At 31.1% G+C, this 12,685-nt stretch overlaps 1 protein-coding gene across 1 annotated transcript; it reads left to right on the top strand.

Annotated features, from left to right (window-relative positions):
• Positions 1-277: 277 nt before the first annotated feature.
• LOC135137862 (uncharacterized) lies at positions 278-9,009 on the top strand. The gene is made up of 8 exons (XM_064067619.1): positions 278-642; positions 688-1,479; positions 1,544-1,694; positions 1,744-1,875; positions 7,512-7,717; positions 7,767-8,561; positions 8,616-8,766; positions 8,821-9,009. Exons 1-8 carry the CDS (start codon positions 532-534, stop codon positions 8,952-8,954), a joined length of 2,472 nt encoding a protein of 823 aa, XP_063923689.1. The 5' UTR covers positions 278-531; the 3' UTR covers positions 8,955-9,009.
• Positions 9,010-12,685: the final 3,676 nt, after the last annotated feature.

Raw genomic sequence — 12,685 nt, 5'->3', positions numbered from 1 at the left:
ATTATTTAAATCAAAGGATGCTATGCGATTGTGCACTTAGGTGCGAGGGAAGTTCTGTCGAAACAACTTTTTTTTCTAGTTCCTCTTCTAAAAAGCCAGTTGCACTATAGCAACATATATATAACCTCGACTAAATTAAAAATTTTAATTGTTTATTTATAGTCAATATTTTCTTAGTAATAACAAGATCAAGGGCAATGACATCAGTGCATTAAAGATATACTTAATTTAAACAAACAAATTTCTAAAGTTCTTCGTTATAATTGGTTATTAATTATTTAGTTTTCGCCCCATAACAGAAGGCACGAAGCCATTACGTCACATTTATGAACAACAGTTAACAAGTACAGTTGCACGAATTGTTGTAAAACAACAACAATTAACCAAAATTTAACAACATTGTCATTATTCCCAAATTCCAGTCGACCCTGAACTTGTCACTAACCGCTTCGTTACCGAGATGATAGCGTTCTCGTAATATATAAACCTGAACAAACCAAAGCACTTCCCAATTTCTTCGAAATCATCGCAATGAAGAAGTTGTTCATTTTTCTCGTCACCGTTTTTGTAACAGCTGCCGATGATGCAGCAGTGCAAAAGTTTACAACCGCTAACAATTTGTTTGCTCGTAGCGTCTACAAGGTGAGTTCACTTTTTACTCTCATTTCGATAAATAAAAAAACTTAGGAAATTGCTCAAGGCAAACAAGGCAACTTCTTGGTGAGCCCTTTCTCGGCTGAAACAGTTTTGGCATTTGCCCAGTCCGGCTGTAAAGACGAAAGCGCTGAAGAAATTCGCAAGGCTTTGCACCTCCCGAACGACAAAGACAAGGTGGAATCGGCCTTCAAAACCTTGCTTCCAAAATTCAAGAGCAACGACTTGTACTCACTCCACACAGCGAACAAGATGTACGTCAAAAACAAATTTGCGATCAAAGACGAGTTCAAAACGTCCGCAAATCTGGTGTATCAAGCTGAGTCGGAATCCGTCGATTTCACTAAAAGTGTAGAAGCTGCGAAAAGTATGAACGACTGGGTTGAGAAACATACCAATAACAAAATCAAGGATTTGATAGAGTCCAAGGACTTAGACGAAGACACGAGAGTGGTGTTGATAAATGCTCTTTATTTTCAAGCGAACTGGTCGACTCCGTTCCCCTTGTCACTCACAGGGAAGAGAAATTTTTACAAAACCTCGACTGATAGTGAGGAAGTTGATATGTTACAACACTTTGATAAATATTTCAAGTACTACGAGTGCCCACATTTAAAAGCCCAGTTTTTGGAGTTGCCATTTAAAGGTGATGAAGCATCGATGGTGATAGTTCTTCCAAACGAAAAAGACGGTCTTGCGTCGCTTGAAAACCAACTGGATCAAGTGTTTTCGCCACAGCATGAGTTGAAAAAGACGTTTCTTAATGTGGTGTTACCGAAATTTAGAATTGAAACCTTTATCAATTTCGTTCCAATTTTACAAAAGGTGAGTCGCAGATCTTGTGGTTTTTTACAATTAGTGTATTTTAAATGTATTTGTCGTTGCACAGCTGGGAGTTAACCAAGTTTTCGATCCCAAGAAGGCTGATCTTAGTGGTCTCGCTGGTAACAAAGGAGACTTAGTGTTTGATAAAGTTGCCCAAAAGACCTTTATTGACGTAAGCGAGGAGGGGGTAGAGGCAGCTGCAGCTACCTTTGTTCGTAAGTACTCTACACAAATTCTAGAGGTGTGTGGTAATTTTTTTTTTAGTTATAGCTGTACCGGTAAGCGCTCCTCTGCACAGTCCGAAGAACTTCATCGCCGATCATCCATTTATCTTCTATATTAAAGTCAAGGACATTATCGTCTTTGCCGGTAGAGTTACCGATCCTTCAAAAGCTTAATTGTTTATTCTTCGTGTTAAGTCCAATACACTGTTAATTTTTATTATGTTCTTTGGAATAAAGTTTTTGTCTTTTTTATTGGTACAATGAAGAAAACATACTGCGCTAACACTTTGAAATTTTTGACGTATGTACACTGAGAAACATGAACGAAGATGACGTTGATTTTTAATTTCTAGCTTTTTCCATTTTCCAAATTTTTGATTTTTCAATTTTACGAATTTTTCACTCACAATTATCACAATTTTCATTTTCTTAGTTTTTAATTTTTCAGTTTTTCGATGTTTCAATCTTCGATTTTTCAATTATCAGAATTTTCAATTGTTCGATTTCTCAACTTTCCAATTTCCCAATTTTTCAATTTTTTATTTTTTATTTTTTTAATTCTTGATTTTTCAGTTCTTCGGTACTTCAACTTCACAATAAACCAATTTTTGTATTTTCCTATTTTTTATTTACCTATTATTGGATTTTTCCATGCTTCCATTTTTTGTATGTATTATATTTGTATTTATCGATGTTTCGTTTCTTTAATTTATCGATTTTTCAGTTTTCGATTTCTCAAGTTCTCAGTGTCCAGAACTTTGGTTTTTTAATTTTACGTTTCCAAAATTTTCGATTTTACAATTATTCAGTTGCTGAATATTTCGATTTTTTATGTCTCAATTATTATTTTTTCTCGATTTTATAATTTTTAGGTTTTTGTAATTCCCGATTTGTCAACCATTCGATTTTTGAATTTATCCCATTTGTCAGTATTTGATCCTTTAGTTTTTCAGTTTTCCATTTCTCTAGTTTTTGAGTTTTACAATCTTTAAGTCCTCGATATCCAATTTTTCAGTTTTTTTATTTCAAATTTCTGAAATTTTCGAATTTTCGAATATTCTAATTGTTAGAATTTTCAATTTAACGATTTCGCTTCTTTTCGATTTTTCAGTTTTACGATGTTAATGTTTCAGATGTCAGTTTTGAACTTTCCAGTTTCTCGATTTTTCAGTACATGATTTTTCATTAATGTTCTTAATTTCACGATTTTGCTACTTTTCAATTTCACCGGCAATTATCCGATTTTTCATTTTCTCAGTTTCGATTCTTCGATTTTTAATTTGTCCCATTTGTCAATTAATTGATGCTTCAATTTTTCAGTTTTCCATTTTTCTAATTTTCAGTTTTAGAATTTTTAGGCTCTCTATATCCAATTTTTCGGTTTTTTAATTTTACATTTCTGAAACTTTCGATTTATCAAATCTCTATTCTCAATTTTACAGTTTCTTCTTTTTCCTTCTTTTCGATTTTTCACTATTTGGTTTTTCAATTTTACGATTTGGTACTTTTCGATTTTTCAATCTTTCAACTTTTAAAATTTTCGATTTTTCAATTTCACGATGTTGGATTTTCAGATTGTTCCAATTTCTCGATTTTTCAATATAATTATGACTTTTCAATTTCTCGATTTTCCTATTTTTAAAGTTTTTAATTTTACGATTTTGCCGTTTCCCAATTTCACTATTTCTCAACAATTAAAATTTTTTTGATTTTAGAATCGTTCAACTTTTTAATTTCAATTTCTTAATTTTTCAGTTTCCCAATTTTAATTTCGCAGTTTCACAGTTTTTCGATTTTCTATTTTTCAGTTTTTTGTTTTTAATTTTTCGATGTTTGAGTTCAATTTTCGATTTTTCATTACCCGATCTTTTATTTGATTGATTTTTGAATTTTTTGATATTTCAACTTTTTCATTTCTGAGCTTCACAATTCTTCCTTTTTCAGTTTTTAATTTTGAATTTTACTATGTTACAATTTTTGTTTTTTCAATTATCCGATTTTTCAGTTTTGCGATATTTCAACTTAAGGATTTTACCGTTTTTCCTTCTTCACTTTTCCATTTTTCAGTATTTGATGTTTTAATTTCTCGATTTTTCAATACTTGATTTTTTAATTTCTGGATTTTCCAATTTTCCAAATGTTCAGTTTTAGAATTATTCGATTTTTAAATTTCCCGCCTGATCATTTCTCAATTTTTTAAATTTCCAATTTTTAATTTTTCGAATTTTTCTCGAGTTTCCGAATTCACAATTTACACAATTTTTTAATATTAGATTTTTCAATTTTTGGGTTTTTAATTTAAACATTTTCCCACTCACCAGGCTTTTATTTTTCAGTTTTCGATTTCAGAATTTTATGATAATAATAATAATAATAGTTAATTGACGGAATTATATCATTTACATTTATAACACTGACACATAATTTTAAATTTTTCTCTTAAAAACATCACAATTTTTTTTTTATTTTTCCATGTTATTTTTCGATTTTTAACTTTATATTTACGTATCAGTTTTTCGATTTTGCAATTTCACAATTTTCAATTTTTCGATTTTAGAATTATTCGATTTTTCAAGCTCTCGATTTTTAATTGCACAAGTTTTCAATTTTTGGATTTTTATTTTTCGAATTTTTCCATTTTTCAATTTTTCTACATTTTTTTTTCTCAATTTTTCCTTTTTCTTTTTGATTTTTAAATGTTTTTCAACTTCTCTCTTTTTTCAATTTTTTGATTTTTTAGTACTGTTGTTTTACTATTTTCCGATTTCACAATTATCCGATTTTTCAATTATTGAATTTTTACTTTTTCAATTTCTCAATGTCCCAGTTTTTGTCTTCAACTGTCAGATTTTTCAATTTTTCAATTTCTCCACTTTCCGAATTCTTAATTTTACTGTCTTTCCTTTTTTAGTTTTTTCACTTTTCATTATATGTATCATGGTTTAATTTCCCGATTTTTCAAACTGTCGATTTTCCAATATTTTAAATGTTCAATTTTAGACTTATTCGATTTTTAAACTTCTCGCTTTATGATTTATGAATTTTTTAAATTTCCAATTTTTAATTTTTCAATTATCCAATTTTTCGATTCTTCCTTTTAGAAATTATCCATTTGCCAAGTTATTTTTCAAAGTTTCAGTTTTTGATTTTTCAATTTGTAGAAATTTCAATTTTTCGATTTCCCAATTTTAAACTTTTTCTTTTTTTCTGTGTTTCTATTTTTCAATGCCTGATTTTTCGACTATATAATAATAATTTCTAATTCTACAAATTTTTCTTTTTCTATTTTCTCGATTTTTCAATGCATAATTTTTCGATTTCGCGATTTTTCGATTTTTAAATTTTCAACTTTATAGTTTTGTTATTCTCCGATTTCACAATAATCAGACTTTTAAATCCATGAATTTTTAAAATTTTTTTCAGGCTCGATTTCTCAAAACTTGGTTTTTTAATTTCTGGATTTTTCAAGTTGTCGATTTTTTGGCAATTTTTCTAGTCTTCAGTTTTAGAATTAATCGATTTTTAAACTTCTGGCCATATAATCTTTCAATTTTTATTTTTTTAATTATCCGATTTATCCATTCTTCCGTATTAGAATTTAACCATTTGCCAATTTTTCAAAATTTCTTAACTTTTAAAATTTCAGAAATTGCAATTTTTCACTCTTTTAGTTTTACATCTTCCGATTTCATTACTATTTTACATTTTTTGGATTTTAATTTTTCACTTTTTCAATCAATTTATGGTTTTTTCAATTTTCCGATGTCTCAACCCACCAATATTCCAATCTAACTATATTTCAATTTTTAATTGTTAAATTTTTAAATTTTTCAGTTTTTTGATTTTTCAAATTTTTGATTTTACAATTTTTCGATCTTCCAGTTATCCAGGTTTTCAATTTAGGAATTATCAAATTTCTCAACTTTCAATTGTTTAAATTTTTTGGTGTTTCGATTTTACTTTTTTTTTTTATTTATCCGGTTTCACTTCGATTCTTCAGTTTGGGAATTTATAATTTTTGGTTATTCCAATATTGGTTATCCGATTCTTTCATTTCTCGACATCATTATTTTGATTTATCAATTTTTCGTTTTGTGAATTTTTAATTTTTCAATATTTATATTTTTCAATCTCTGATTTTTCAGTACCTGGATTTTTCAGTTTCATGATGTGTCAGTTTTTCGATTAATCAGGTTTCCGATTTTCAATTTTATATTTACGTATCAGATTTTCGTTTTTTCAAGTTCACAATCAATTTTCCGATTTCTCAATTTTACAGTTTTTCTTTTTTCATTTTCTCCATTTTTCAAAATTTGATTTTATATTTCTCGATTTTTCAGTGCTTAATTTTTCAATTTCCCGATTTTAAAATTTTACGATTTTGCTGTTTTCCAATTTCATAATTTCTCGATTTTTCAAATTCTCGATATGTAATATTTCAGTTTTTTTATTTTTCAATTCAGTAAATTTAAATTTTTCAATTATTCTCGATTTGACAAGTTTTATTGCAATTTCCCGGTTCTAGTTTTTAGATTTTTCAATGCTTAAATTTAATTTTTAAATTTTTCAATATCACCAAAAATTTCGCAGTAATCAGATTTTTAAATTCATGAATTTTTACATTTTTTTTTATTTTTCAGTTATCTCTTTTTCAATTTCCCGATTTTTCAATTGCTCGATTTTTCAAAATTAGAATTTTTCCTGTATTAAAAATTTCCAGTGTTCATTAGTGTATGACGTTTTAGTTTGTCGATTTTTCAGTACTTAATTTTTCACTTCATCGTTTTTTCAGTATTTTGATTTTTTTCAATGTCAATTTTCGCTTATTTTAAATTTACATTTCCCAATTTTTCGGTTCTATAACTATTTGTTTTACAAAATTTTTGATTTTGCAGTTTTACAATTCTCCTATTTCACAATAATTAGATTCATGAATTTTTATTTACTTTTTTTTAATTTATGGATTTTTTAATTTCCCGATTTCTCTATTTTATAATTCTTCCTTTTTTTCAATTTCTCCACTTTTCAAAATTTGAATTTTAATTTCCCGATTTTTCAATGCTTAATTTCTCAATTTCTAGATTTCCCAATGTTTCAATTTAAGAGTTATTCAATTTTTCAAATTCCGACAATTAATTTTTCAATTTTACAATTTAATAATTTTTGGATTTTCGATTTTTAAAGTTTTGATTATTCGATTTTGCAATTATTCGAGTTTACATTTTTTTATTTTTTTTTGTATTTTTCAATTTTCGATGTTTCAGCTATGAAATTCCAGAGATTTCAAAAATTCCAAAGAAACATCTATAAATTTTAGAAAATCTGAAAAAATTTAGAAAGTGTGGGAAAACTGTGGTAGACCTATAAATCCTGAAAATACTTGAAAAGGTTGAATTTCGAAATTCTGGTATAATTGAAAATTGTTCAACAAAATATTAAAGCAGTTGCTCTTGAATTTAACTATGTGTTGAGGTCAACAATTTGTCCATTTATATATACCATTAGAATTTAACAATAGCTATCTTATTTAAAACGTCTACTTGATAAATAAATAATATTAAACTGTTTCTAGCAAGATAACGACGTTCATTTAAAGAAGATTCTTCAAAACTAAATTTTCTGTTGGAATTTTTTCCTTCCTTGTCTGCGTCGTGCTCATAACATTCCACTGACCCGACAGAAATATTTTATCTCACTCGTTACGTAAATACACGAAACACCGAAATCAACTAACTGTTGTTGTTGGCAATGGTCAATTAAAAACAAGTTATCCAAACTCCGATACAAGAACGTAAATAAACAATATAGGTCGGGAAAGTTCGACAGTTCGTGATTGTTTGTTGCCAAAGCAACTCGTACTTGTTAGAGGTCAGACACCACTAAGAACCAATTTTCGTTTAAAAACGATGACACCTATAATAATTTTTGCACTAAGTTTAACATTAACCACCGCTCAAAATCCAGTACTAGATTTCACCAACGCAAACAACTTATTTGCACAAGACGTCTACAAAGTAAGTTTTTTTTAATTTTTTTTAAACCTTGTCTAAATTTACCTTTTAGAAACTTTCCCAAAGTCAAAATGGCAACTTTCTGGTGAGTCCTTTTTCCGCAGAAACGATCTTAGCCTTGACACTCAGTGGCTCCAAAGGGGAAACCGCTAACGAACTGCGCAAAGCTCTACATCTACCAGAGAACAAAAGCCGAGTAGAAAACGACATTAAAACACTGCTTCCACAATTCAAAAGTAACAACTTCTACACCCTAGAGTCCGCCAATAAAGTCTACCTTAAGAAAAATTTTCATCCACATAACGAGTTCAAAAATTCCGGGGACCTAATCTATGGAGCTGAAACCGAATCCATCGACTTTTTCCCAAACACGGTTCAAGCAGCAAAATCTATAAACAACTGGGTTGAAAAACACACCAGCAACAAAATCAAAAATTTGGTAGACGCAAACGATTTCGACGAATTCACGAGGGCGGTTTTGGTAAACGCGCTATATTTCAAAGCAAACTGGTCGAACCCGTTTTTGCTGGCAGCCACAAGCAAGCAAAAATTTTACAAAAAGGAGAACCAAGTGGTTGAAGTGGACACTTTACGCCACTTCGAACAATACTTCAACTACTACGAATGTCCACATTTAAAGGCTCGTTTTTTGGAGTTACCGTTCAAAGGAGATGAAGCGACCATGGTGGTGGTGCTGCCCAACGCGAAAGACGGTCTTGGGGCTCTGGAGACCCAACTGGATCAGGTTTTCGCGCCGCAGCATCAACTCCAGAGGGAGTTTCTGGATGTGGGTTTGCCCAAATTCAAGGTTGAAAGTTCGGTTGATTTCAAGGAAATATTGGAAGGGGTAAGTTTGGTGAATTTAGTTTGTGTTGTAAGTGAAGGTTGTTTGAATTTGAAGCTGGGTGTGAAGAAACTTTTTGAAGAAAAGGTGGCGGATCTTAGTGGGGTGGCTGGTGAACCGGGAGATTTGTTTGTTAAGAAAGTGGCCCAAAAGAGTTTTGTTGAGGTTAGTGAGGAGGGGGTAGAGGCGGCCGCTGCTACGTACGTCCGTAAGTATTTTTTTGACTTGGTTGAAGATATTTTTTTTGAAAATTTATTTCTAGTTGTGGCTGTTCCCGAAATGGCGCATTTCGAACGTCCTAAGCAATTTATCGCGGACCATCCGTTTATTTTTTATATTAAAATTAAAGATGTTATTATTTTTGCTGGGAGGGTGACCGATCCATCCAAGCAATAAATGTTCAATCTATCGGTTTCAAATTGTTCAAAGAGTAAAGTAAAGATAAAAAATTGGTCGAAGATTATTTCGATAGGACTTCCCCCGCCCGTGAAATGCTAATTATTGCAAATATTGGTAAGGGATTTCGGAAATTCTTTCAAACTAGTTCAGAATCAAAACACAAGGAAGGGGTCCTCCAGATTCTTTCGAATTAGCTCAAAAATAGAAAAAAAGGGTTTCCTGCTTTTCCTTCAAACTACTTCAAAAACCACCTTTCCAAGATTTTTTAAAACTATTTCAAAAACAAAACAGAAGTTGAGTCCGAGATCCTGTAAACTATTTTAAAAACCATGCAAAGGTGTCTTCGAAATTCTTTCAAGCCACTACTTCAAAAATTAAATAAAAGTGGTCTCCGAGATTCTTTAAAACTATTTCAAAAATCAGACAGAAATAGTCCCCGAGGTTGCTTCAAATTGCTTCAAAAACAATACACACACACATAGATCCGTGAGATTCGTTCAAATTACTTCAAAAACAAGACAAAGGATCCTCACGGTTCTTTCAAACTACTTACTTCAAAAACAAAACAAAAGGGGTCTACGACGCGAGACGTCCTCAAGATTCTTTCAAACTGCTTCAAAAACAACAAACTGATAGATTCTCAAGATTATTTCAAATTATTTCAAAAATAAAACAAAAGGGGTCCTCAAGTTTCTTCAACCTATTTCAAAAACTGGGCAAAGGAGTCTCCAAAATTCTTCAAACTACTTCAAAAACAAAACAAAAATCAGTCTCCGAAATTCTTTCAAACTAATTCAAAAAACAGATACAAGGAGTATCCGAGATTCTTTCAAAGTACTGCAAAAACTAGGCATAAAGGGTATCCAATATTCTTTCAAGTTACTTCAAGATAAGAGAAGGCATCATAAGATTTTTTCAAACTACTTCAAAAACAAAACAGAAGAAGTCCCCAAGATCCTTTAAAAGTACTTTAAAAACAAAACAAACGGAGTCCCCGAAATCCTTCAAACTACTTCAAAAATCAAGCACAAGTTGTCTCCGAGATTTTTTAAACAACTTCAACAACAAAACAAAAAGGGGTCTCCGAGATTTCATTCAAACCACTTCAAAAACCAGATGCTTTCAAACCACTACAAACAGCAGGCATAAGTTGTCGTCGATGTTCTTTCCAATTATTTCAAAAGAAGACAAGGAATTACAAGAATTTTTAAACTAGGTACTTCAAAAACAACAGAGGTCCGCAAGATTCTTTCAAACTACTTCAAAAACAAAACACAAAAAGCCCAAGCGATTCTTTCAAACTACTTACTTGAAAAACCAGGTACAAGTGGTCCCTGATACTCTTTCAAACTGTTTCAGAAACACAACAAACGAAATCACCGAAATCCTTCAAACTACTTCAAAAACAAAACCAGATAAAAGGGGAGCCCGAGATTCTTCAAACTAATTCAAAAACCAGACAAAGGACTTCTGAAATTCTTCAAATAACTTCAAAAACAAAACAAAAAAGGGTCTCCGAGATTCTTTCAAACTATTTCAAAAACCAGACACAAGGGGCCCCCGAGATTCTTTCAAATTACTTCAAAATAAAACAATGGATTCCAAGGTTTTTTTAAACTACTTTAAAAACAACAGAGGTCCGCAAACTTCTTTCAAACTACTTAAAAAACAAAACAAAAAGGGGTCACCGAGATTCTTTCAAACTACGACGAACAGCAGATATAAACTACTTAAAAAAAGGTCCGCAAAATCTTTTCAAACTACTTCAAAAACACAACACAAACGGTCTACGAGATTTTATCAAACTAGTGTAAAAATCAGGCGTCAGGAATCCCCAAAATTCTTTCAAATTACTTTAAAACAGGACAAGGAACCACAAGATTTTTTTAAATTACATATTTCAAAAACCAAACAATATTGGTCCCCAAAATTTTTTGAAACTACTTCAAAACAAAACAACGATTTCCCGAGACCTTTCAAACTACTTCAGAAGGAAAACAAGAGAATCTATCAAACTATGTATTTCAAAAACCAGGTACAAGTAGTCCCCAAGATTCTTCAAACTAATTCAAAAACCAGGCATAGGACCTTCGAAAATTTTCAAACTACTTGAAAAACAAAACAGAAAAGGATCTCCGAGATTCCTTGAAACTACTTCAAAAACCAGATACAAGATGCTCTCGAGATCCTTTCAAACTACTTCAAAAACCAGACACAAGATATCCCCGAGATTCTTTCAAACTACTACAAAAAGCAGGCATAAGTGGTCTCCAATATTCTTTCAAATTATTTCAAGGCAAAACAAGGGATCATAAGATTTTTTTAAATTACTTTAAAAACAAAACAAAAAAATTCCCCAAGATCCTTTCGAACTTCTTTAAAAACAAAACAAGCGGAGTCTCCGAGATTCTTCGAACTACTTAAAAAACAGAACAAAAAGAGGTCTCCGAGATTTCATTCAAACCACTTCAAAACCAGATACAAGGGGTTCCCGAGATGCTTTCAAACTACTACAAACACCAGGCATACGTTGTCTCCGATATTCTTTCAAATTACTTCAAAAAAAGACAAGGAGTTACAAGATTTTTTTAAACTACTTCAAAAATAAAAAAGGTCCGCACGATCCTTTCAAACTACTTCAACAACCAAAACACAAAAAATCCAAGCGATTTTTTCAAACTACTTACTTGAATCACGTCCCTGAGAGAAAACACAAATGGGTCAACGAGATTCTTTCAAACTACTTCAAGAATCAGATACAGGGGGTCCTCGACATTCTTTCAAACTACTGTAAAAATCAGACATAAGGAGATTCCAAATTTCTTTCAATTTACTTCAAAGCAGCCAAGGGATGCCAAGATTTTTTTAAATAATTTTAAAAATCAAACAATAGAGGTTTGCAAGATCCTTTCAAAATACTTCAGAAACAAAACAAACGGATTCCCCAAGACCTTCCAAGCTACTTCAAAAAGAAAACGCAAAGGGTACAAGAGATTCTTTCAAACTGCTTCAAAAACCAGGTTAAAGTGGTCCCCGACATTCTTCAAACTACTTCAAAAACCAGACACAAGGGGCTGCCGAGATTCTTTCAAATTACTTCAAAATAAAACAATGGATCACAAGATTTTTTTAAACTACTTCAAAAACGAAAGAAGTTCGCAAGATGCTTTCAAACTATTTCAAAAAGAAAACGCAAAGGATACAAGAGATTCTTTCAAACTGCTTCAAAAACCAGGTTCAAGTGGTCCCCGACATTCTTCAAACTACTTCAAAAACCAAACACAAGGGGCTGCCGAGATTCTTTCAAATTACTTCAAAATAAGACAATGGATCACAAGGTTTTTTTAAACTACTTCAAAAACTAGGCACAAGTGGTTCTTGAAATTCTTGCAAACTACTTCAAAAACAAAACAAAAAAGGGTCTCCGAGATTCTTTCAAACTACTTCAAAACATGAGGAATCACAAGATTTTTTTAAACTACTTCAAAAACAAGACAAAAGAAAACCATGAGGTTCGTTTAAATTGCGTCCAAAGGGCGAAATATTTCCATTCTAAAGTTCGCAAATTTTTGCCAAAATCAATAAATTCTTGATACAGACGGTAGACGACATACAGCAGATAGAGATTTTTTCGGATTCTAGGTGCCATAAAACGTCGAGAAAACATCAAAGTAAACTTTTGTTCGGAAGTAAAATTTGAACTACAATGAGTATTTCCAATAATCGTC

This window comes from Zophobas morio, unplaced genomic scaffold (assembly GCF_036711695.1).
Source record: "Zophobas morio isolate AGI-343-1 ecotype UQ-CSIRO unplaced genomic scaffold, CSIRO_AGI_Zmor_V1 ptg000030l, whole genome shotgun sequence".
NCBI lineage: Eukaryota > Metazoa > Arthropoda > Insecta > Coleoptera > Tenebrionidae > Zophobas > Zophobas morio.
This window is presented reverse-complemented; position numbering and strand designations above follow the sequence as displayed.

What these genes read in the sequence shown, in the direction of transcription:
- LOC135137862 (XM_064067619.1), top strand. Translation starts at nt 532, where the DNA reads ATGAAGAAGTTGTTCATTTTTCTCGTCACCGTTTTTGTAACAGCTGCC. An exon ending in TCAAGGAAATATTGGAAGGG is followed by an intron (nt 8,562 to 8,615) that starts GTAAGTTTGGTG and finishes TTGAATTTGAAG; the next exon opens with CTGGGTGTGAAGAAACTTTT. An exon ending in GGCCGCTGCTACGTACGTCC is followed by an intron (nt 8,767 to 8,820) that starts GTAAGTATTTTT and finishes ATTTATTTCTAG; the next exon opens with TTGTGGCTGTTCCCGAAATG.